At 47.8% G+C, this 22,793-nt stretch overlaps 1 protein-coding gene across 2 annotated transcripts in view; it reads right to left on the bottom strand.

Moving 5' to 3' along the window:
* The window catches only part of LOC122369232 (WD repeat and SOCS box-containing protein 1-like), a 40,052-nt gene extending 18,451 nt beyond the window's left edge, over positions 1–21,601 (bottom strand). Inside the window, exons 1-4 of one of the 2 annotated variants that reach the window (XM_043343803.1) lie at positions 21,314–21,601; positions 20,666–20,860; positions 6,693–6,858; positions 3,729–3,872 (exon numbers count right to left, since the gene is read on the bottom strand). In XM_043343803.1, coding sequence (XP_043199738.1) covers positions 3,729–3,872; positions 6,693–6,858; positions 20,666–20,860; positions 21,314–21,542 — 734 coding nt within the window. In that variant the 5' untranslated portion in view covers positions 21,543–21,601. Of the gene's footprint in view, positions 1–3,728; positions 3,873–6,692; positions 6,859–14,666; positions 14,963–20,665; positions 20,861–21,313 lie in introns of those variants that run through there. The other variant, XM_043343804.1, reaches the window with a different exon arrangement.
* Positions 21,602–22,793: the final 1,192 nt, after the last annotated feature.

Genomic DNA, 22,793 nt, shown 5'->3' on the forward strand with positions numbered 1-22,793 from the left:
ACAGCAGCCTCTCTGGATCGAACTGACACAGCGGTACCTGCTGACGTGTGTGACTTGGCACGACTTCGAGTGTGACGGGAGGTGGCAGCTGATGACTTGGCTTCTTCCAACTCTTGAAGGTACAGCTGGATCTTCCCCTGGACAATTAGTTCTTCTTCCTCGAATCGATCTGCGTATTCTCGAGCTTCCTCGAACTCTGCGCCATCAAGCTTGCTTTCGTAATCCTCGTGTACCTTTCTCAATGCAGCAACAGCTTCTTTCAGCCTTCCGTTTACCTCCTGGATGCGACTGCTATTGGCACGTCTGGCTATTTCCACCTCAATCGCTTTGCAGGCTCTTGTTGCGGCAGCCCGCTTGCTGCCCCGGAGTCTTCGCAGATCGGTAAGTTCTTGTTCTCTAGCGTCACTAGAATCTTTATCCACGGGAGCACTCGGCCCCCTGACGTCCTTTTCTTCTTCTTTTTCTATTCCCATCGTCTCCTGCTGATGTCACTGGTCGCGATCCGGCCCGGAGGACCAGAAATGTCGCCACGTGTCCTCTGGTATTTCACACGCCAACGACACTTATTTAGCCGGATGATAGACAAGGACTGTAGGAGAGCGATGGGTAGATCAGGATGGTGAGGAAGACGCCAGCCGCTGCCCGATTCCAGCCTCTCGATGGCGAGACCACTGTAATCGGACAGATCAACTGATACTCCGGCGCCTCGATGGCAAGGTTAGCCGGAGCCGACTGGTCGCACCCCTGTCTGAGCGGAGACCCCGCACCCGAGCCTCGATGGCAAGACCCGGGGAACGAGTTTAAGCTCAGTGACTCGATGGCGAGACACTGTGGCCGCCTCCCTCACACACCCCGGAAGAGGCCGTGTTATGAGTCCCGGATGAAAGGAAATGATCGGCTACTCGCACGCTGAGAAGACTCGCTGCTGTTCACTGTCGCGTCCCCTTTTCCACTGGTCCAGCTCCTCTCCACACCAGTTAAGATATTTTCACTTGCTGTATTGTGCACCACCACCACACCACAGCCAGAGCACCACTTCCACCCACACAGCGAGCACTTCCCCGCCGAGCATCCAGAGCGAACTCCCTCGAGCCCCGTGCGCCGACCCGAGGTCACCTCGCCGGCGCCCCGAGGGCAGGAGCCCACACAACCAATCACGGGGCCGCTTACAATGAGCCAGCTCAGTGCCGGCATAGCCCCGAGCGCCACGTGGTCGGCCGGCCGCCACATGGCCCGCTCGGAGGTCCGGGCGGCCCGGCCTGCAGCCGCCGGTGCTAACATGGGTCTTAATTAGTTTCTGGTTAATCACGCTCGCTAACATCCGCTTATCCTGGAGCGATGTGCAAACCTCACATCAACAGAAGGTCATCCCACCAATCCACAACACAGAGCCTCAGTCATCACTGTACGAAGACCAGCACCGCACAACCTGCGTTCGGAATAGCAGGCAGCCTATACAGTGCCCCCCCCCTTCAACAACCCAGTCCTGTCGTGCTCGGTCCATGCGCAGGCCCACGCGCCCGAGCCCCAGTGACCAGTGGCAGCGTGCGAGATGGGATCAGCGTCTGGTCCGCCCTGTGCAAGAGGCCCGAATTGCACGAGTCAGTGGGCGGCACGGCCAATGTCCGCGAGAGAGGAAGCCTATAAATTGGTAACGCTTGATTTGTCATTATGTAACGTTTGTCATTAGGTAATGTTTGTAACGTTTACAGGACCGCGAAAAATGCTGAAAAATGAGCACCAATCATTCATAAAGAAGCTTTACTCCATATGATAATAACTCAGCTTTGGTCGAATTGACCTGGCAACCGCACTTCCTACTCAGGGGAGCAATAGAATCTGCTTTCAATAAATCAGCGAGACACGTCATATTAGTTGCGCATCTAAGCGCCTGTCAAATGATGCTGATGGACCGAACAAAGCCGATTGCTTCAATGGCCTGCAATCGAGAAGGGCCGACGCCTCTAAATCGCTTCCTACTACGACAGCGAATGTATATTGCGCAGTCGAGTTCGGCAGAAATGCCATCAATGAAACGAAATGCTCATTGGAAAAGATCATGGGTTATGACTTATGAGCATAAAGCTCAAAGATTAAGCAGAACTATTTGAATGTGGCGTAGTAGGTTTCCCGCCATGATCTATAATTCTGAACAGAATTTAGTGTAAAGAAACCCGTAACTGATACATCTGCATTCACGGCCAATAATCTTGCAGACATCGGCTGGAGTTGACGCTCATAGTTTCGCTCAGAGGACGGAATATAAACATACTCAATACAAATAAGGGCGTGTTTAGGGACAGCACGTGATACAACGTAAAGCCAGCCGTCGTCTACCCCATCCGTGAGGCAGACACGATCTCTGACGTCCGAGCTGTCCTCGGCCTTGGTCAGGTGTGAGTGCGTCAGAGCACCATAATCTTAGTTATAACATCGATATGCTCGCAACTCTCCTTAGAGCACCACTCGTCCCCTGGCCAGAACACAGATATGCTCGCTGCACGCCACAGCGAACTGGAGCGTCAGCCCGGCGTGTTGACTGTTTACGGACATACCACAGTCAGGCCACTGCACTGGTGCCGGGCGGTATGAAGCGGTACGGCAGGGGGGGAGGGGGGTCAAGGAGGAGGGGGACAGGGTGAGGGGCACCGGGCCCATGACACCAGCCGCGAGCCCAGTAACATCAGCCCATCGCGCGATGAGCCCGCTCCCTCCCTGCCGGCCCCAGCATTCACAGCATGCTATGGTCATCTCCTCGGTCGCGGTAGCTCGGTTCACCGCAGTTTAAATCAACAGTGCCATGTGTCGTTGACGACTGTCAGAGCGCCGGGCCGTGCGTCATCATCGGTAACCCGAACACTTATTTACTGACACATTTGTGATAGCGCGAGTCAACTGGCGGTTCTGGGTAAGGCGAGGAATGTAGGTAAATAGGTACTGCGACGTTGTACTGTATGGTATGTGTCGACACGTGTGGACCTGGGACGACCTAGTCTGCACAGACTGTGGAGAATGACTCTGCATCTTTGCAAGCCAGTGCCTTGCGCTCCGTATTAATGACTAATTCAGTACCTCTTTACGCCAGCGACTCGTGTGACGTATGCTTACTGCAATTACGCACACAATTATTCGCTGGCCGACAAGCACACAACGCCGACCTTAACACCGTGCGTCACAACAGTGATATGTGACGCCAGTGACGTTATTTGACACATGTCTGATAGCTGATGACGTCTGATAAATTACAGCACGGGAACGGACATTACATCAGCTGATAGGATCTGTAAGCGTTCCACGTCACAGGATATTGATAGCAAATATCGTTTAATTGTTACGGTTTCGCGCTACTCCGGGTTCCTGTGTAGATGATGACACGCGAGACTGAAGACACATTCAACTATTGATGACAGCTCACCTTTTCCCGCTTTTCACGATGAGTATTCTTGGGATACCTCTCATTTCCAGCTTTTCAGTTATAAACTCTTGCTTGCTTCATCCTCCTCTATTATTCTCCTGGCTATACATAGTAGTGCTAAAACAGCCAGCACTAATGACTTTGTAGTCTCAGGCACTGGCCGTCGCCTCGCCTCTCCCAGCTTCTCCATTCCCCGTCCCCTCTCCACACTCCCCACCACTGAACTGACCTTTTCCAGGAGCTCCCCTCGCGCCTACCACCACTGAACTGACCTTTTCCAGGAGCTCCCCTCGCGCCTACCCCCACCACTGACCTTTTCCAGGAGCCGCGCCGTCCGTCGGTGGGCTGACGGAGGCCAAGCCAGAAGGCCATGGCGCACACCTCCAGGCCCGTGGAGAGGACCACCTCCTGGTCACAGAGCTGGCTGCCGTCCGCATCGCGGCAGTTGTCCCGCACACTGAAACACGGCGGAACACGGAGTCAGAGGGGGTCGGGTCACGTAGTGTCACATGAGGTCAGATTAGACACGGGATCAGACTGAGTTTGCAAAGAGTTTGGATCGTAAAAAGGAGAAATTTTGTCCTTAGCATGTTGAATTTTATTGAAAAAAATAATGCGACATGGAGGTAAATCCAGTTACGGTAAGGAATGAAAACATAAGGGCGAAGAAGATAACTGTAATTTAGCTGTAAATTTATTTATATTAAAAAACGTTAATACATTTGGGATCGCATGTGACCTCCACTATCATACCTATAAGTATAACCAATAACTGGAGAGGCCTGAGGTAGGATAGGATTCATCGTTATTGTACTCCGCACGAGCAACGCAATGCAGTTTCATCATGCTACCATGGCATCATGTTTTCTCAGTATTTCTAATGAACCTAGACACAAGACTACCGAGTAACGGCTATTCCCTCTTCGGTGTTGCATCAGAAACGAATCGCAAGTCGCAACCCGAGTCTCACGGTATGTGACGTCAGATTTTACCAATTAACCCACGAGCTGCTGGGGGGGGGGGGGCATAAAGTTGCCCCCCCCCCTTTACGTTTTGTGAAATATCTCCAAAACCTGATGACCTACGAACGTGAAACTTGGCATAGCTTCAAATGAATACCTAGGCAATGTTTGAGAAAAGTTTGGTGGTTGTAGCACCTAAGATGACGTCACAGTGACGTCATAAAGTTTTGCCGTTTTCCGATATGGACCGTTTCTGACGACGCTGAGCATGAAACTCAACTGTAAATGAACTAGTCAGCACCTGCTGTCATCCTAAAACATCTAACTACACTTCCATCTAGTTTCTGACCAATAATCGGTCGTTTATATTCGGTCCCCTATATCTGATGTATCGTGAGGAATATGAGAGTCGTAAATCTATAATTTCACATATGACGTCACTGTGACGTCATTTCAAATGGGATCAACACCAAATTTTGACACAACCTCGGCTAGGTATTCAGGAAGATGTGTGCAAAGTTTCGCTTCTCTATCTTTTCGCGTTACGACGATATCGTCGCAGAAGTAAAGGGGGGGGGGCAACTATATGCCCCCCCCCAGCGGCCGGCGGGTGGCGCGGAGGCCCAGCGGCCGCCGGGTTAAGGACGGCTGAGAAACCATCCGCTGAACAGTAAACGATGATAAGGTGCACAACGAATTAATGAGCTTTCTCTGACAAAGAATCAACAACTCGAATAATGTACAATGGCCATTACTTTATCATCCTCATACGCGAATTTATCTCAAAGACTTTATTTTATACAAGAAATTCGCCGTTATCTGGAACACGGCCGATATAGACTACAGCCATCGGAAAAAATTATAACGCTCGTTCAGGAAATCAGGGCCAGTCTGCACCTCACTCGCTGACACGCATAGAGGCGCATCCTGACGTTTGGGATTCCTGGCAGGCAGACCCGAAACGTCAGCTACCACCAGAGCACACCGATGCTGCGGTCGCGGCCGTCAGGTCACGTTGGAGCCCACGTGAGTCTTCGCCAGTAAACAAATAAATAACGAAATAATTTGTAGATGAGAAGGTCTGATCCGGTTGGGATCTGGCACGCGCCACTTGGACCACTTTTTGTGGCGTTTTTTATCACCTGGTGGCGCGATGGCGCAGGGTATAGGAAAGGTCAAAGCAGACAGGCCAGCCATGTAACCGACACCCTTATTGACCGGGACGCGGCGACAGAGGCGGAGCCAGGGAATGGACCGAATCAGACCACAAATGGGCAGTAGCCAAAGGAGCTCCAGGTCGCAGTGGTGGCTCAGTAAATAAGCTTTGGAACTTTGTATTGATTAGTGGCCTACTAAAAAAAAACGTCCGCCGTGTGGTGCACACTGAAGCAGAGCTGGTACGAACCATACCGTGGCATTAACATTACACGAAGAGCCCTGGTTCCGAGCGTGGACAACGGCAGTCAATGACCGGCGCTATTGACCCGGAGTCTGGGGCTACCAAGGACGAAACGACAAAAAAACCTTCACAAAGGACCACAGACAACACGCCACTGGAACGCATGGCAACGGGGTACCTCATTCGCTAGTGTTCCGGCAACAGAAGTTTTCAATGTGGAAAGGGATACATATACATACCTTCACATAGACCAGTTTATATAGTGGTATATGGTATACACTATACAGTATACACACCACAATTAATAGACAGGTGGTTGACTATTGTTCCGCAAGTCACAGTGAATATATCGTTGTTGTAGCCAGGTTTTTAGTAAGTTCGACAGGCCCCAGCCTGGTGCAGTGCGCCTTTTACCAGCTGCTTTGAATGTTTTGCTACATTTACGGAAGGCATTGTTCTGCTATGGTCTATTGCACACAATCCAAAACGCCCCACTTATCCCTGCATATACTTTTCCGGCAGATCCCTGTCCACTGCGCACTGTGCACTGTTGGACGAAAGCCATTGGCGTCCCAGATACTAGGCATGCCAGCTGTCAACTGCGCGTGGAGCGTGGAGAGAAAGACCGGAACCCTCCCCGCTCCGTCGACAAGCGCTCGTGAATCTTACACCTCCTGTGATGCAGACCCCCCTCCACAGCCCCCCCCCCCCCACACACACCAGGTCACTCGCCCCTTCTCCCCTTCCGGCCGCGGTTTTACGCAACGAGTGCGTGAGAAATACGCAGTTGGCTACACTTCCGTAACCGTTACGTGTAATGGGGTGCAGTTGAAGCGTGAGTCGCACTTCCCACCTAACTGACCACCACTCATCAACAACACACAATGTAGTATGCTCACGGCCCACCGGTACTCACAGGCAGTTTTTGTGCTTGTTCCAGGGCAGGATGACCACCTTTCGGTCTCCGCAGGACCAGGCCACGCGGCTGTCGTCGGGAGCGAACACGCACGGCACAGCCGAGCTGTCCGCCTTGTCGGCCAACTCTGGCCGCGGCCGCAGCTCCCCGACCTTCACAGACACACCTGGAATGGAGAGACACACAGTCAGACACAGAGAGACACAGAGAAACACACAGAGCTCCCCCACCTTCACAGACACACCTGGAATGGAGAGACGGCCGGTCAGACACAGAGACGGACAGACAGCATCTGGAACTGACAGACACAGACATATAGCATAGCCGTAGCTGCTCTACCTTCACTGACACACCTGGAATAGAGACAGACACACAGTCAGACAGACACAGAGACAGACAGACAGCCGGAAACAGACACACCTGGAATGGAGAGATAGCCAGTCAGACACAGAGACAGACAGACAGACAGACACAGAGACACATGGCTACAGCTCTCCGACCTTCACAGACACCTGGGATAGAGAGACAGACAGACAGACAGACACAGAGACAGACACACAGTCAGACACGAAGACATAGCCGCAGCTCCCCCACCCAGACACTCCGGAAATAGAGAGACAGCCACACAGGCAGAGACACCTGGCATAGGCAGCAAGACATACAGACACACTGAGCACCTACACCTTCACAGATACACCTGAAATAGAGAGACAGACAGTCAGGCACAGAGACAGACAGTCGCAGGTCTCCGACCTTTACAGATACACCTGCGATCAGAGATAATCTTAAATCACCGTCTAAGACTGTGATAATCTTAAATCACAGTCTTAAATCACCTCCGGGCACCAAATGACCGTCTTTTTTTCCTCAGCCCCGTTCAAACCCACCTCTCTTCAGTTTCATTCTGCACAGAAGGTTCACGTGCCAAGGAGAGCCTTGCCGCTGCCGTCCCTCCCAACCCTGCCCCTTCCACATTCCCACATCGGTGCACTGCCTGCTGTCAGCCAGCTGCCATCGGTGAAACCCAGCAAGGTCGGGAAGTGACGAATACGGCACTAAAACGCTGCAGTGGAACACGAGACCCACTTCTGCAGTCACAGACTGGGTGCGACAGGAGGAAGACGACGCAAATGTCCCGGCAGTTCCGCAGTTAAGCGTGTTAATATGTTCGACAGAATAGCACGCCAGCCCCAGCACCCCCTGCGTATTGCGTACTGAGGCTGAAGGTCAGTTCCTCGCTGAATGGACGCGAATAGTGACCAAGGCCGCTGAGTACTACATATGGCTGTAAGCGTAGCTTAGCGCTGCACACTCGCATACGCGCTGAGTTGTGACGGCTGCAGAAGGAAGGAACAGGGGGCCGGCTGCAGGGACCGGATAACATGATTGGTGAAGGTCGGACACGTCCAAACCAGAATAAGTGCTCGCTTATTTGCGTTATAACCATGGCATAAGTATGCATCGGGTCATTGGGTCCATAGCAAAACGTCTTTAACAGCATCGGTTAATTGTTTATGTTTATGGTCATTAATCTAAACGTAAATACGGACATCGATATTCTCGGGAAAGAATGACGAGGTATAATTTAGAGCACCATTGAATGTTGCTCCTTCCTTTCCACTTCGTCAACACTCGCCTTTTAAGTTATCCCTTGCATTGCATTCCTTGCATGTCATACAACTTATATGTTGATTTACGTTAACGATATTGGAACTAGCGATATTAATCCTGGGTATGCATGCAAGTGCTACTGACAACAGGAGCCGACGCAAGGTGAGCTATCGTATTCGTAAGAGTCGGATCCCCACGGCTGCACCTCCCATCCTCCATAAATTTGAATGCAAGCCTCCTCCACCCACAAAACTGTCCGATTGGCCATAGACCAAAGGCCTTAATCTATGCAACATTATGCAGCATGCGTGCAATGTTAACAAAACTGGCGGATACTAGTTAGTTCGTATGCCAGCAAGCGAGCCACGAGCAAAAACGGGGTCGGTTACATAATCGCATGGAGCCTGGGACTGTTTGATGCTTTGCAGTGTTTATATGGAAAGCACCGCGCAAATGGCGCCAGCCGCTTCTTATCCCATAAAGTACACCGTCCAAAATACCAGTCGCTGAGAACTGTATAGAGCACAAGATGAGTGTCGCCAGGCCAGAGTTCTTTCTCGAACCTGAGTTTGTGTATATTCGTCATGCATCGCCACTCTAATTGCTCACTTTTCGCATAAGTAATTGTTCCACGACGGGCAATGACTGTTTTGTTTATAGGTATTTAACAGACAACGCGACTTCGCTGCACGTTCGTGCTAGAAATTAAGTAGCAACTGCCTTATACAGTGATGAATTACGACTACACAAGGCATCTCCACTCAACTCGAAATGTCTGCAGACATTTCGGGACGACATTTCGGGACATCCATATATCCATATCCATATATACATGGACTGCTTTGGCTATTCACACATCTTCACGACGACCGAAGAATGCGCCACATTTGCATTTACATAGAGAGCCAGCTGGCTCAATTTTCAATTGAACATAATCTACTCTGGCCAACGAACGGATCCGGGCAAGTGAGAACACCACCACGAGTGCAAACTGCAAGCGGTCAGTTTTAGCGAGGACGGTCTTCGGGGAGCGCCGAAGACTTTCCTGCAGTTTTACGACACGCGAGCACGCACACTGTACCGCCCCAGTGCGTTAGGAACTAAAAATAGCGCGGGATTGACTGTCAGGACCGTGGGCGGAGGAGCAGTGGATAAGGAAACGGCGAATAAGAATAGGGTAGACCGGGGCAAGTCGCCCCGCCGAGGTAAAACGCCTCACCGATGTTTCTCGGAACTGGCAAGGTTCTGGAGAAACATCATCTCTTCTGTAAAACGTGCACTATATGATCATTATATGAGCAGACTGGGGAAAAATTGTGATGTCTCTTTAGGGAGATATAGCCAAAAATGTGTTTTTGGAGTGATTTTTATGTTTTGTTGTCAGCTTATGCATCATGGCGTTCTTTTATGGTCCACATCAGGTTAACGACTTTTATATATTTTGAACAACTTTATCTAACGCTTTTAATGCCGGGCTGGTTCGTGTTAAATTATGCCATGCTGGAGTGCAAGGCGTTGTTCTCTGACCGAACTACGTGATGGGGTAAAACGCCCCAGTAGGTCGCGGGGCAAAACGCCCCATGGGGCGTTTTACCTCATGTGTTGTTCGGACTACCCACTTCCTAATGTTCGGTAGCTGGCTAACAGTAAGTTTCTATGCATTTATATGTACTTTTCTCAGCAACTGGATGGCAAAGGAAGTATTTTGTTAACATTTCCATTGCAATAATTTATTATTTGGCCTTATGAGGCAGGTGAAAAACCTGCTCATACAATAGTGTCATAGCTGAACACCTGATAGGATGGAAGGAGCTAACTTCAGTGCCGTGCTTCCCAAGGTCTAACAGACCTCTCATATAAGGTTTAAGTCAACTAGCATGTTTATTCTTTAATCTAGAGTATGGGGCTTCTTGCCCCAGGCCGTGGGGCGTTTTGCCCTGGGGTTGGGGCAAAATGCCCCATTTGCAGTTGCTTCACAAATCACTTTCTAGCTAGGAGTCCGATCATAAGTGAATGAATTTGAGGGGTGGAATTTAAAGTAAAATGTCCAAAGAACGCATTGAGCACAAATTTGGCCTTCCAGGTGATGTGGGACAAAAGTTATGTAGCAAAATAAATTATCTGGGGCGTCTTGCCCCAGGCTACCCTAAATATCTTCTCATCAGATATTTATAAGTAACGTTTGATGTGGAAGTGTATAATCCGTCTGGACATGTTTCCAATCAAGACATCAAGTTCGCAGAGGGATAAAATGCTACGCAATGTGCAATTTTTATAATCAATCCGAGAGAAAGCAATCTTTCTTTCTGTTCGTGTTTACAACAAACAGAAAGAACGAACAGAAATTGGTCATCTCGGGACGACATTTCGGGACGACGTTTCGGGACGACATTTCGGGACATCCATATATCCATATCGATATCCATGTCCATGGACTGCTTTGGCTATTCACTAGTGGTGTCAATCGGTTACCAAAATTTCGGTATACCGATACCGAACCAAAACCGATTCGGTATTCGGTATGATATACCAAAAGCATTTGGTATTTTGTCGGTATCATGAAAATCAACTACTGCCATAAAAGATTTGAAAGCATTTTTGATAAACCTTCTGAACTCAAAATTGATTTGCTAAATGACACTGGATGAAGAAAAAATGGCAATCATGACACATTTCTCCCAAATGCATGATGTCCTAACAAATGGGCAAACACATGAGCTGCAATATCAAATACATCAGACCACCAATGTTAAATGGCAACTTATCAGTTATCAGTGTTAGCAAATTCCAATACCACGAGGATAATTATCTTACAAAGAAAGCCAATGTGCAAGACATGAACATGAATTAATGTTTTACTCACTGTATGCTGGAAAACATACTTTAACTGCCTTTCTCAAAATTTCCAAAGCATTTATTAGCAACAAATTTGACTTTGTTTTGAGGAGTCTGTGATTGATCTTGACCTTGTCTTGCTCTCCATTTCACTGCAATGCAATTACATTATCCAAAACCCTGTTTAATACAGCACTAGATTCACCATTATCATCTAATATTGAAGGCAGCATTTGTCACTTCATCATCATCCCACAAATCTTCAACTTCGCTCAACTTCAAAAGCCTCTGTAGTGAGCGATCCTGTCATGATCCTGTGGATAATTTATTTTCTTCAATTAGTGTTCTCTTTCCTGCTCACCTCAACAGATACAGATCGCTAGCAATGTTATCATAAGCATTAATAAAATATAATTGGTTTTTGGCTTGATTCGCACACAGCAGTTTCAAAACTGAACACATCTAAAAACATTTCAATGTCGCAGCTGCGCCAAGTACCGATGTAGCTCAATAGCTAATTGAAAATAATTGAACAACTTTGTTTTTCTGGTACTTCATTTTTCAGCAAAAACGGCCTACAAGCTTTTTTGAATTAATTTTAAGATGTCAAAATTTATACAAGGAATTTTGATTTAAGTGGACTTAAGGAAAAGAAAAGAAAAACTTTATTTTAAACAGCTTAATGCAAATGGCCGCCGCCTCTAAGGCCGCCATTATGGAAGAGATGACACGTGACGTGTGTCAATGCTTCCGTAAAATTATGGACATTTTACTTATATTTCATCGCGATATCATTACAGTGGTGTCTGCTATCTATCAGTGTGCCTCGTAAGTAATCATTTATCAAGTTTTGTTGTGTTAAACATTTGTTTATGAAGAAAAATTGGCTGCGTCAGTATCGTCACCAATCACCATGCTACTTGGGTTGAACGGTTGAACTGTAGGTATCATGGGTTTTGTTTACATTAATGGTGTAGCCCAAGGTGTAGCTCATCATTGTCAATGGGGTCACCACTTTTGGATCATGATAACACACTTAACCCTGTCTTGACCGGACTCGAAATGAATGACTGGAATTGAAAGAACGTTTGTTGGTTAAAGGAAATAGTTCACTTTTTAACATGGGTTTTGAACTGGAATAGCAGTTCCGTAGCTTGGGCTGAGACGAGCATAAATCAGGAGCTTTTACAGCCCAACGATCACCCTAGGCAAAGATATTCTATTTCTCGTCCCGAAAAAGGTGTCTTGCGGTGAGGATGTGTGCCTTGCATATATTTCCATCCAGTATGAAAAGAGCATGGGTCCCGAAAATTCTTCAGAAACTAGAGAAATTATCTACGAGAACTCTAGAGAAATTCTCGTACTGATCAATTAGGACATTCAGGGGAACATTATCAGATCGAGCAGATCGCCCAAATGCCGGTGGCTGCGATAATTTCTCTGTTTCTGAAGAATTTTCGGGACCCATGCTCTTTTCATACTGGATCGCTTGTGCCTTACAGAAACTGGAAAGTTCTTCCTATATCAAAATATAGAAAAAAAATCTTTTGTTATAAAAAGGTTTTATTTTCTTTGCTGATTATTTTGAACATAAAAAATCATAAATCGTTGCAAAAAAAAATAATTTCGTGAAAGTGAACTATTTCCTTTAAGGCATGGACAAGTTATTGTTCTAACACCTTATGCAGATGACTTGAATCCACATTCCAGTTAAATAACTGACCTGAATATTAATAGTTACAAAATACAGTTATGAATGTTTTTTTTGCAGTGCAAATAGTTAAGAGGTTGCCTGATTTGTTTTGTTCCCTTATTTTAAAGTATTAGATACCTTTCAAGGCTAATCATATGTCTTGAGAAAGTTTGAAGCACATGTCTGATAATTCGCTGATTTCGGTATCTAGTCGGTATTTCCCCCCTATTTCTGAAAATCGGTTCGGTTTCGGTATACTCTCAGTGGGTTTGGTCGGTATCGGTTTGGTATTGGTTTCCAAAATTTCTGAAATTGACATCACTACTATTCACACATCTTCACAACGACCGAGCAATGCGATCTAAGTGTTTACAGCTGTATTTAAGCATCTTTTTATCGCGCTACTTCATGACTAAAAACTCTAAATCGGCTACACAATATCAGCAGTTAGCTGGAATGACAACTGGAAACAGCTGATGATGAGAACCCGGAAGAAGTATACCTCATGACCCAGTTTCGTGGAAGTAAATAAGCAGTACGGACGCCACGCGGACGCAAATGCGTGTGCGTGAGATGGGCGAAAGGTGCCGAATACAATCGTAAACGCGTCTTATCGGTCACATACGTCCAAAGTTGAATATAACGCGCCTTCGCGACGGAACAGCTGACTTAGACGAAGGACGTATAAAGCAAGGTTACAACAAGGACAAACCTCACTATATCATGAGTCATGGTAGGTAGTTTTCGATATGGCGGGTAGTGAACAGCTGAATATTCACCAAAATAAACACGGGAAACGAGTCAGTCATGAGCCAACAATAACATTCATTACTTAGTCATGACGGGTAGTTTTAGCATGACATTTGAAAGATAAAAATTAATCAGAATAAAACAGGAAACGACACAAGCTCAAAGCTTTTACTCGCAACAAAGTTGCATCACGGTCTGTCTCGCGGCGATTTCACCGCCCTAAAGACTCACTGACGTTCGGGGAACCAGGTGTGAGTCGGAGCCGGCAGTTCTATGAAGAGATGGACCAGCGAAGGTCGGCCCTCACTCCCCAGCCTGAGCCATGTGCCGGTCCCGTACTACGCACTACGCAGTGGGCCTCCCTTCTGGGGCATGGGACCACGAGGCGGTCAGAGGAGGTGTTGGGGGGGGGGGGGGGTCAGGGTGGAGGAGGGCAGGTACCGTGTGCCGACTGATTGATATGTCGTGGTAACATATATAATTTCGATAATAAGGTAGCAAAAGGGATCCGGAAATTAATATCTAAATGTTAACTTTTTAATTCATGTCGCTGAGTCCAAGAAGTGGAGCAATAGGTATTTCCTTATTCCAATTATTAGGTACGGATATGGATATCAATACTTTCCACGAGAGCCAGATTGTCAGCTCAGGATCAATGATGAAGCCGGTCAGAACACGTCCGAAGAGCTGTAGGGTACAAACCACAACAAACACCTGTAGGCTGTGACTCTCATGGACCACAGCTTGAGCTGCGATGGCAATCAGCCATGGTATCAGACGGAGTCACGCAGATCTTACAAAGTACGGTGCAAAAACCCAAAATCGAACCGCTGCCACCGCCCTTCGATGAGTGGAGCATCACCTGGCATCACCAACACCATGGGCCGTCCAGCCCGAGCCAAATGCATGGAAAGTACCAGAACGGTAGAGCCCAAGGCCGTATAAGAGAGGTAGAGCCCAAGGCCGTAACGACATCCCCTTGGTAGAGCCCTGCCCACGCACACATGGAACAGGGTCATGAGCTCAACGCACTTACAGTAACAAACATCACAAGCTCTAATCCCGAAAAGAGTGGTTCTACTCACCAGCATTATTGCTTCCGGAAACGCTTGTTACCATTTTCCGAGAACGCTCCTCTTGTGAAGAACCAGCTTCAGCGACACCGTCCAGCGTGCCACCTTACGTTCGGATCCAGCCGCGAACTGGAGGAGCCCCGCGCCCCGCGGCCGCCCTAGGCGAGCCGTATCGATCGCGACTGGCGAGACACCTGGCGGCGGCGGTTCGAAGCTGGCGGGCGGCCAGCCAGGCGGCCGCAGTGCGCACGAACACACGAACACCAAGGTCACCGACCGGCCAATGGAAGGTCGGCAGACGGCGCCACACCCCCGCCAGGCCTCCGTCTGCCGTCGGAGGGGGGGGGGGGGGCGTCTGGGAGACGGAGGCCGAGCCGAGGCCGAGGGCGGCCACCATGAAGGGGTGGATTGGAGTGTCATCATCCCACTGCGAACAACGACCGATCGGCGCGAGATGCGCTGGATCATCCCACTGGCTCTAAATAACCCATCTGATGAGCAAGATGCACATTGCACAATTGCAAAGTGACAAGATACCTTCACCATCAGCAACGGGGAATATTTGTTTCTGGTCCCTAAAAAACTGTTTCTGGCACCTAATTGCTGATCAGCCCCAAAATGCTTATTCGACCCTAATATCTGAATCTGGCACCTAATTGCTTCCACACAGCCTAAAGTTGCCAGATCGTCTAGTTGAACTCCGTATTTGCTGTTTGCTGATTCAGCACCAAAACCAAAACATCCGGCACCTATTTTATTCCACGTTTGCCTACCTAATTCGCGTAATCTTCCTGATTTTATGTATCCTCACAACATGAACGTTGCATTCGGTGATGTCAAGTGCCATTTTCGCCAGTGGAGATAATGATTAATGCCATTTCTAGCCAAAAGAGAATCACTAGCCAGCTATGGCGCAGAATAGCAAGACGCTCCTATACCAGCCCGCTATGTAGAGACTAGAGATTATTGCACCCTCAGCCATTTTAACATGAAAAGTTTGGATCCGTCACTTCCAGCCAGGCTCTCAGGTCATAAACTGGAGTAAAGCAAAATGTCAACTCTGAACAGACATGCCACGCAACCGGCCCTCTTTTCAATATTATTAGCTTTCTGCAATCATCGTCTGACTCCATCTCGATCAAACGCAGCATCCGGTTTCTACAGGGGCGTTTGACTGACCGGCCACACAGTAACCAAAAACAAAATCAAAGCTTCATGCACACATATGACATAAGTAAGAAACGGATGAAAAAGGCACAACCACGGCACACAACTCTGCGCGGCAAACAGGGGCGGATCCAGCCGATCCGTTTGGGGAGGGCAAAAGTTTAGCCTACCATCGGCGACCCCGACCCACCACCGCGCCAGTGACCTTACTTCACAACGCCAGTTACGCTATCTTACCGTAAGATGGTGTAAAATGTCTTATGTTAACCCGTGCCAGCCGCGCTGGGGCTCCTGGATTTTCACGCCCCTGGGGGATGTTTGAACACCCATATCCCTTCTAACTCGGCTCCTGGACCACGTACACGTGTAGCAACACGCGGTAGGCGGCGTTTGAAAGAGTGTCAAACATAATTACCAAATTACCCCAGTCACTTTTAAGGTCAGGTCAGATGTCAGATCACCAGAGCCCATCAAAGGCCAAATCCCGATAATATTTAGGTCCAGTTTCGACAATTTTTGAAGAACTGGCGCATAACTCGGAAACGAATAGAGCTAGAGCGCCCCAGAAAAGCTAATTTGATAGCACTGTTACTGCTCTTTCTGGATAATTCGCTCAGATTGGACCTAAGATCAACGGTTTAGCCTCCAGGGGAAACTGCCATAATACGAGGGGGTATCGAAAAGTTCTGATCATCACCATGAATTAGATGTGATAGAAATTTGATTTTTTTTACATGATGTTCATTACTCCTTTACAAGTCACCACACACGACCGCAAACTTATTGCATCGTTTCTTGAGCTGCCTCAGGCGGTCATTGTAGGACCTTCGATCTGTCCCGTAAATCACTGCTCCACCTCATCAATGACGTCATTTCCGTCCTTAAATCACCGGCCATACTGTGGATTCTTCATCTCCCGTAACAATCAAGAGTCAGTTAATACCCGGTCAGGTGAATTTCTTAGATGCGGTGGGATTTAATGTCCACATCATGTTGTTTCTTCAATCGCAGCTCAGGACAAATGGGCGGGGGCGCTGTCGGTGCGGATAAAACATCTTTCTTTGGCTTTTTTTGCGGCAATTCTGCTTGAGGCCATCTTGCAACTTCTTCAAAAGTGTGCAGTAGTGCTTGCTTATCACTATCCGACCATCATCAAGACAGTCGGTAATGACTATCCTACGCCAGATCCAGAACACTGATAGCATTGACCTTCCATATCGGCTTCTGCATCTTCGCCTTTCAAGAAGGACAGATGTGCCGTGCTTAAACTTCTTGATCGTCTTTTTGTCTCTGGATCATACACATAGACCCAGCATTCGTCACAAGTCATCGAATGATCGAAGATGTCTTCAATTTCCTAAAAAAGGCCTAAATTTCATTTCGAAAGGCCAAGACGCATTTTTCTCTTGAACAAAGTAGACACACGAACTTCTAAGCGGCCTGACTCTTTTATTGTCCGTAGTTCTTCGCTGATAATATTTTCAGGCACTGCCAGCATTGAGACCTCTCTGTTGCACAATCATCTGAAAGGTCAGACGACGATCTGTAAGGATGAGGTCCTCCACTTCCTTCACAGTCACCACCTTGTCAGTCACTGGTAGTCACTCACTTCTTGACTCCCCTGCAAGGGCCATGCAACCAAGTTGAAAATTATTTCTTCATTTTCGGTAAGTGCATGAGATGGGCTTTCCTCGCCATAAACTTATTTCACGTTCTTGATGTATTTTCTCAGTGTGATACCGTTTCAAATGCATTAGTTGGATGACGGTTCGGTCCTCAATGGGCCCAATACTCATCTTTTTTACTTCTAAGTCTCTCCTACATAAGATAAAACCACTTCTCAAGATTCTCTTTGCGGGAACATTGTTCTTAAGAACCAAATATAATACCAACCAAAAATCATCAAAATTGGTCTATATCTTCTATGTGATGATCAGAACTTTTCGATACCCCCTCGTATATACTATTTTTACGGGAACGGATTTTCTGCGATAACTTTTGAATCCAACCTTGTGCGATCTTACTTTTACCGGCATCGTGTTCCTCTCGCGAAGACGCGTCGAATGAGTTATAATTTGATCTTAAAAAGTGAACTTACAACTTTGACATTTGGTCAAGTCATGACCATGGAAAAGGTCGTGTTGCGTATCAGTCGATCCGTATCGTAAAGCTGAACACATCTAAGGTGTTTCTATTGCTCTAGAATGCCTCCAGCAGAAGTTATTAGCGAATTGCTGCAAACTATTGCATATCTTTAGTGACCTGAGATGATCTCAGGGACATAAGGAGGGGTCACGGGTGCTATTTTCCGGTTCACTGTGTGCTGTTTAGGTTGTAACTCGGTATTGTTAAGAGTGACGTTTCTTATAAATTTAGCACGAATGTTTGAAAGGGCGGATTGACGGGAGCCGGAGCCTACGCTAAGCAGAGCTTGTTGCGTAGAGCCCGACCCCTACCGTCCGATCGCGTAATTCCGGGTGACAGGAGAATTTAGTTGAACGTTTAACAATGCCAATGTTTAACGTGCCCTTCAAAGCCGGACACGGCCTGTCCTACTCCTGACTTTGACTGGCTGCGGCTGCTCCCACCAACCTCAGACCATCCCCGTCAGGAGTCTCAAATATCGAGCGCCGGAGCGACTCAAACCCGGGCTCTCACTACCGGGAGTCCATTGCTTTACCAACTGAGCTACCGGACAGGAGGTTTGCCCCAAAAAAGGTACCTTTCAATTTTCTCTTATTGACTTATAGTGGAGAGGTCGCAAAAATGACCTAGCCCTAGGTCATCGATATAAAAATCATGTGACTAACATTTTGTACATAGGTACTGTTACCTTAGTTTCAAAGCGATCCGTCACTCTGTTTAGCTATGGCAAGCATTGGAAATGTTTTTAGGTTATGTCACTAGTGACGTGCAGCTATAGTGACTTCGTGACCTTGAGAGACCTTGGTCTGACATTTTCAGAACACATGCAAAAAATAGGTATAAAATGGCGGCTAGGCACGTCGCCGTTTTTTTTTTTTACGCGGAACGCTCCACAGCAATGAGGCTCCCAACAAATGACAAAATTGTGGATTGCTTAGGTAATTTCGGATATAGGGTGGTGGGCGTCTTACCCGACTGGGCATCTTGCCCCGTGTTACCCCACACCATGGCCATTGGCCACACTGCATATGCTTATGCATGCATTCAGTTCAGGGGGTTCAATCTAATGTCAGCATATCGACCCAAAATATCAGCAGCAAGTGGTCAGCTCCTTCCTTCGGAATGGCCGTCACGGACAGAAGCCCTGCTTTTCGTCCATATAGGCATCGACGCCGTATTAGATTTGCTCATCGCTGCATGCTTTGGGAGGGGCAAAAAGATAGTCTTGCCCACACGATTTGGCTTTGGGGAGGGCAAATGCCCATTTTGCCCTCCCCTGGATCCGCCACTGGCGGCAAACAACGGACAATATCCCACGCAAGATCCCGCGTTTCTTCAGCGGCCTTGAACGGAATGAAAACATTATATTTCTTTTTTGGAGCTATTTGATGACGTCAAAAAATACAATACCCGTTTTAATGGTCAAAATCGAGACAATTACTCACAAAAATGTTTCCCTTTAAGCATTACAAATAAATACTTTTGAATATTTAAATGACATTGTTTTTTCAAACAAATCAATATTATTTGCTTACTTAAACGTCATATACAATGCTGAGATCACTACGGGGCTGTCTTAGAGTGTAGCTGCACTGGCAACCTTTAGGCTAGACTCCAGGGGTCATTATACCAGAACAACATGATTCTACCAGCCAGTAGTTCATTTTTCTACTAGATTGGTGCTACGCTCAGCATTTAGGTGCCAGATTCAGAAAAAAGAGTAAGGCGTACCGATGAATAGGTGCCAGAAACAGCTAATTAAGGTCATTTTCCATGATTGGTGCTGGTATCCACCAAATAGGTGCTGAGGACCAATTTTGGGGCGAGTCAGCTTTTAGGTGCCAGAAATAGCTTTTCTGGGACGCAATTAAATGGCGTCCATCAGCAACATAAAGCATCGCCCTTCAATCATTTTCATCCTCAGAGCAGTCAAATCCTTCTCGACGCCTCAAACCCTCTCGATCCTCCGAGCTGAACGGTCCCACGCGAGTTGGAGTAGCTCCTCAGGAGCAGGCTGACGTGCGGTGGGGGGACCGTTAGCGGGGCTGGTTGGCCTGCCCATCGCCAGACGGCCTCAGCCCCGGTGGCTCACCAGGGTGGCCGCTCAGCCACCAATGTTTCCCCTATAATCCTCCTGGCTTTGAAAAAGCGTCGTTAGACCGAAAGGGTCTCCGGAGACACTCCAAAACAAATCAGAGGTGCACTGCAAAGTGACCGGGTATCTAAGGTGCAAGTGCGCGAACAATCGCCCGAAAGCTCAAAGCACCAACAAATTGTAACTTGTAACGACGCTACAATCTTCACAAAAGCGGGGTAGACTGAATATTCTTTCACCGTTCCGCGGGCAACACCAAGCCTGTCTTTAGAACGCAGAAGCCCTCAGGTCCTAGCTTTGAACATGTTCAATAGCTGTTGGGGGAGACTGGGGTGACCACTGACCATAGCGTTTTATAGGTAGGTAGTGAAATAAGTAAATTCGTCCTTACAATAAACGTCCATCGGACAACGGCAATGATACGCATCACGAACCGACACACAACATTTGGTCACTAACGTCTCACATTTATGATTCTGGTTCACAGATTTATGCTAACAAGACCACACAGATCACAATTCGACTATCAATTACACTCGAGAATCTGCTGCGGTCACACGACATAGCCCCTCCGGAGCAATATTGAGCTCTGGCTGGTACTTACCTATGCCACCCAGGAATTCGGGACCATCCAGCTCGTCGAGGGGCCTGCCCTGGAAACCATCGGGCTCCTTGCCGCCCACACCTGGGGCCATGGACTGGCGGGGTCGGGTCGGGGAGGTGTCGGGGAGGGGTCGAGGGGGGAGGGGTCGAGCACGTCTCCCGTACGGGACGTTCTCGATTGACACAGCTGCACTGCCTGAAAAGGGAGAGCAAGATCGTCATTCCATGGCAGAGGATTGATTTTCCAGCTATTACATATTTTTTTATAGATATCGATGTTGCAGGTGGGAGTCATGTGATCAATAAACGTGAACCACAACCCCGTCGATATAACTTGAGCCTCACTTCACCAAGTACCTACCTAAACCGTGTGAGCCTGCATATTGTCACCGTATCTTCCCGTGTGGCAGATTATACCGTACCCGTTTTCAGTTTATTAAAAATGAAGATATAAACTTTTTCATCAATCGGGAGCTTGTCATCGTATGCAAATGAAAGAACATGCAAAACCGGCAAACTGGTCTTGACAAACTTCGCAAAATGTATGGCCGGGTATTGATATGCATACATGACAGGTGACATGTGACAAACCGACGACTAGGCCTACCTTTCAATCACATCGAATGGCGTAACAGCATTCAGCACTCACCTGGCAGCAGCACCCTCTTCTCGCAGCAGCAGCAGTGGGCACCAGCCCAAGTCAATTTCCCACACGACCCGCCCGCCGCCCGCAGTCCCCGTTCGGCCCAGCCGCTACTACTGCACCGACCGCCGCCCTCCGACACAGTAGACCCGCGCCACGGCCGTACCTCATGCACTCCCGAGCCTCTTCCTACACAACACAGCCGCCGCCCTAACCCGGCCCCGGCCCCTGCCATGAACCCCGACCGGCAGGCAGGACCGGCCGTCCGCCTGCGCCTGCCATCTGGCGGCGAGACTCGGTACTAGCGGCGCGGGAAATCTGAATCGGATATGGCCTATCAGTGCAGACAGCGGCACCTATAGCGTCACTTCCGGGTCAGTGGAAAACCATTCTACATATCAAACTACATAGTACAGGTCTCGCGGGTTTTAGCGGTAGGTTTTGCACCTAGAAAATTTAGTGTACTTCAGGCTACATCTTCGTCGTCTTAAGCTTTTAACTTTTAAGCGTTGAAAATGCGATCGATTTGTTGGGTAACAAGCCGGCCATGATCGTGTAAAATGACTTTATCGTAGATCGATTAGTTTCTGAGATATAACCGGAAATGTAAAAGTGCAAAACCTACCGCCTAATCTCGCGAGAGCCGTAGGTACATATGGTCGACCTGAAGCGAGGCTGGCTACACGTGAATTAACCTGAAGCATTTTATAATTTATGTCGTCTATTCGTCGTGTGCTAAAATCTCTGACAGGAGAAAATGCGCCTTTATTCTCGGGTTACACCTCTTGTAGGTCGTTAGGTAGGCATAGCTCCATTTGATTGTTTTTGCCGGAACCTGCATAATACAGTTAACATTTCTTATTTGTGTGGTTTATCTATTATCAATAGTGTAGGGGAAGTTGGGGCAATGCCGGAGTTAGGGCAAAGCCGAAATTCAAGATATTTCGAAAACTGTACTACATGGATGCCACCTGTCAGTGATGTTCTGAAGCTTAAGTGACTACAATTATCGCATGTTTGTTACGAGTCGTCATTCGGAACACTTCGGCTGTGAGGGTGCCAAGAGCGTTTTCAAGGTACGTTTCCCTTGTACTACATGCGCCTTTGAAGCTGCATTTCTTACTCATTATGCTACCGTTTGTCTGGCCAATTTGGTCAAGTAATCTTCAGCATGTCTTTGCATAAGCGTGCTGCCTATTTGAAATTTATACAGCACGTTTAAAAGTTATGGGCCTGCAAATGAAAGTATGGCTGGCTGGGGTAATGCCGAAAACGTGCAATTACGCACGTTAAAGCACGCTACGTGGACTTAACTGCTGTAGAATAGCAACGCGTATTTTTAGTCACACAAATTACCTACACTTTCAACCGACACAACGGCCTGCTACCTATAAGGAATGATTTACCTGGCATTTTCTTATATCACACAATTATAACTTCCAGTGTGCACCAAGTGTCCTCAAGCTCTTAAAACGCGTGTCAGCTT

The sequence above is a fragment of the Amphibalanus amphitrite genome, unplaced genomic scaffold (genome assembly GCF_019059575.1).
Source record: "Amphibalanus amphitrite isolate SeventyFive unplaced genomic scaffold, NRLGWU_Aamphi_draft 001018F_arrow, whole genome shotgun sequence".
Taxonomy (NCBI): Eukaryota; Metazoa; Arthropoda; class Thecostraca; order Balanomorpha; family Balanidae; genus Amphibalanus; species Amphibalanus amphitrite.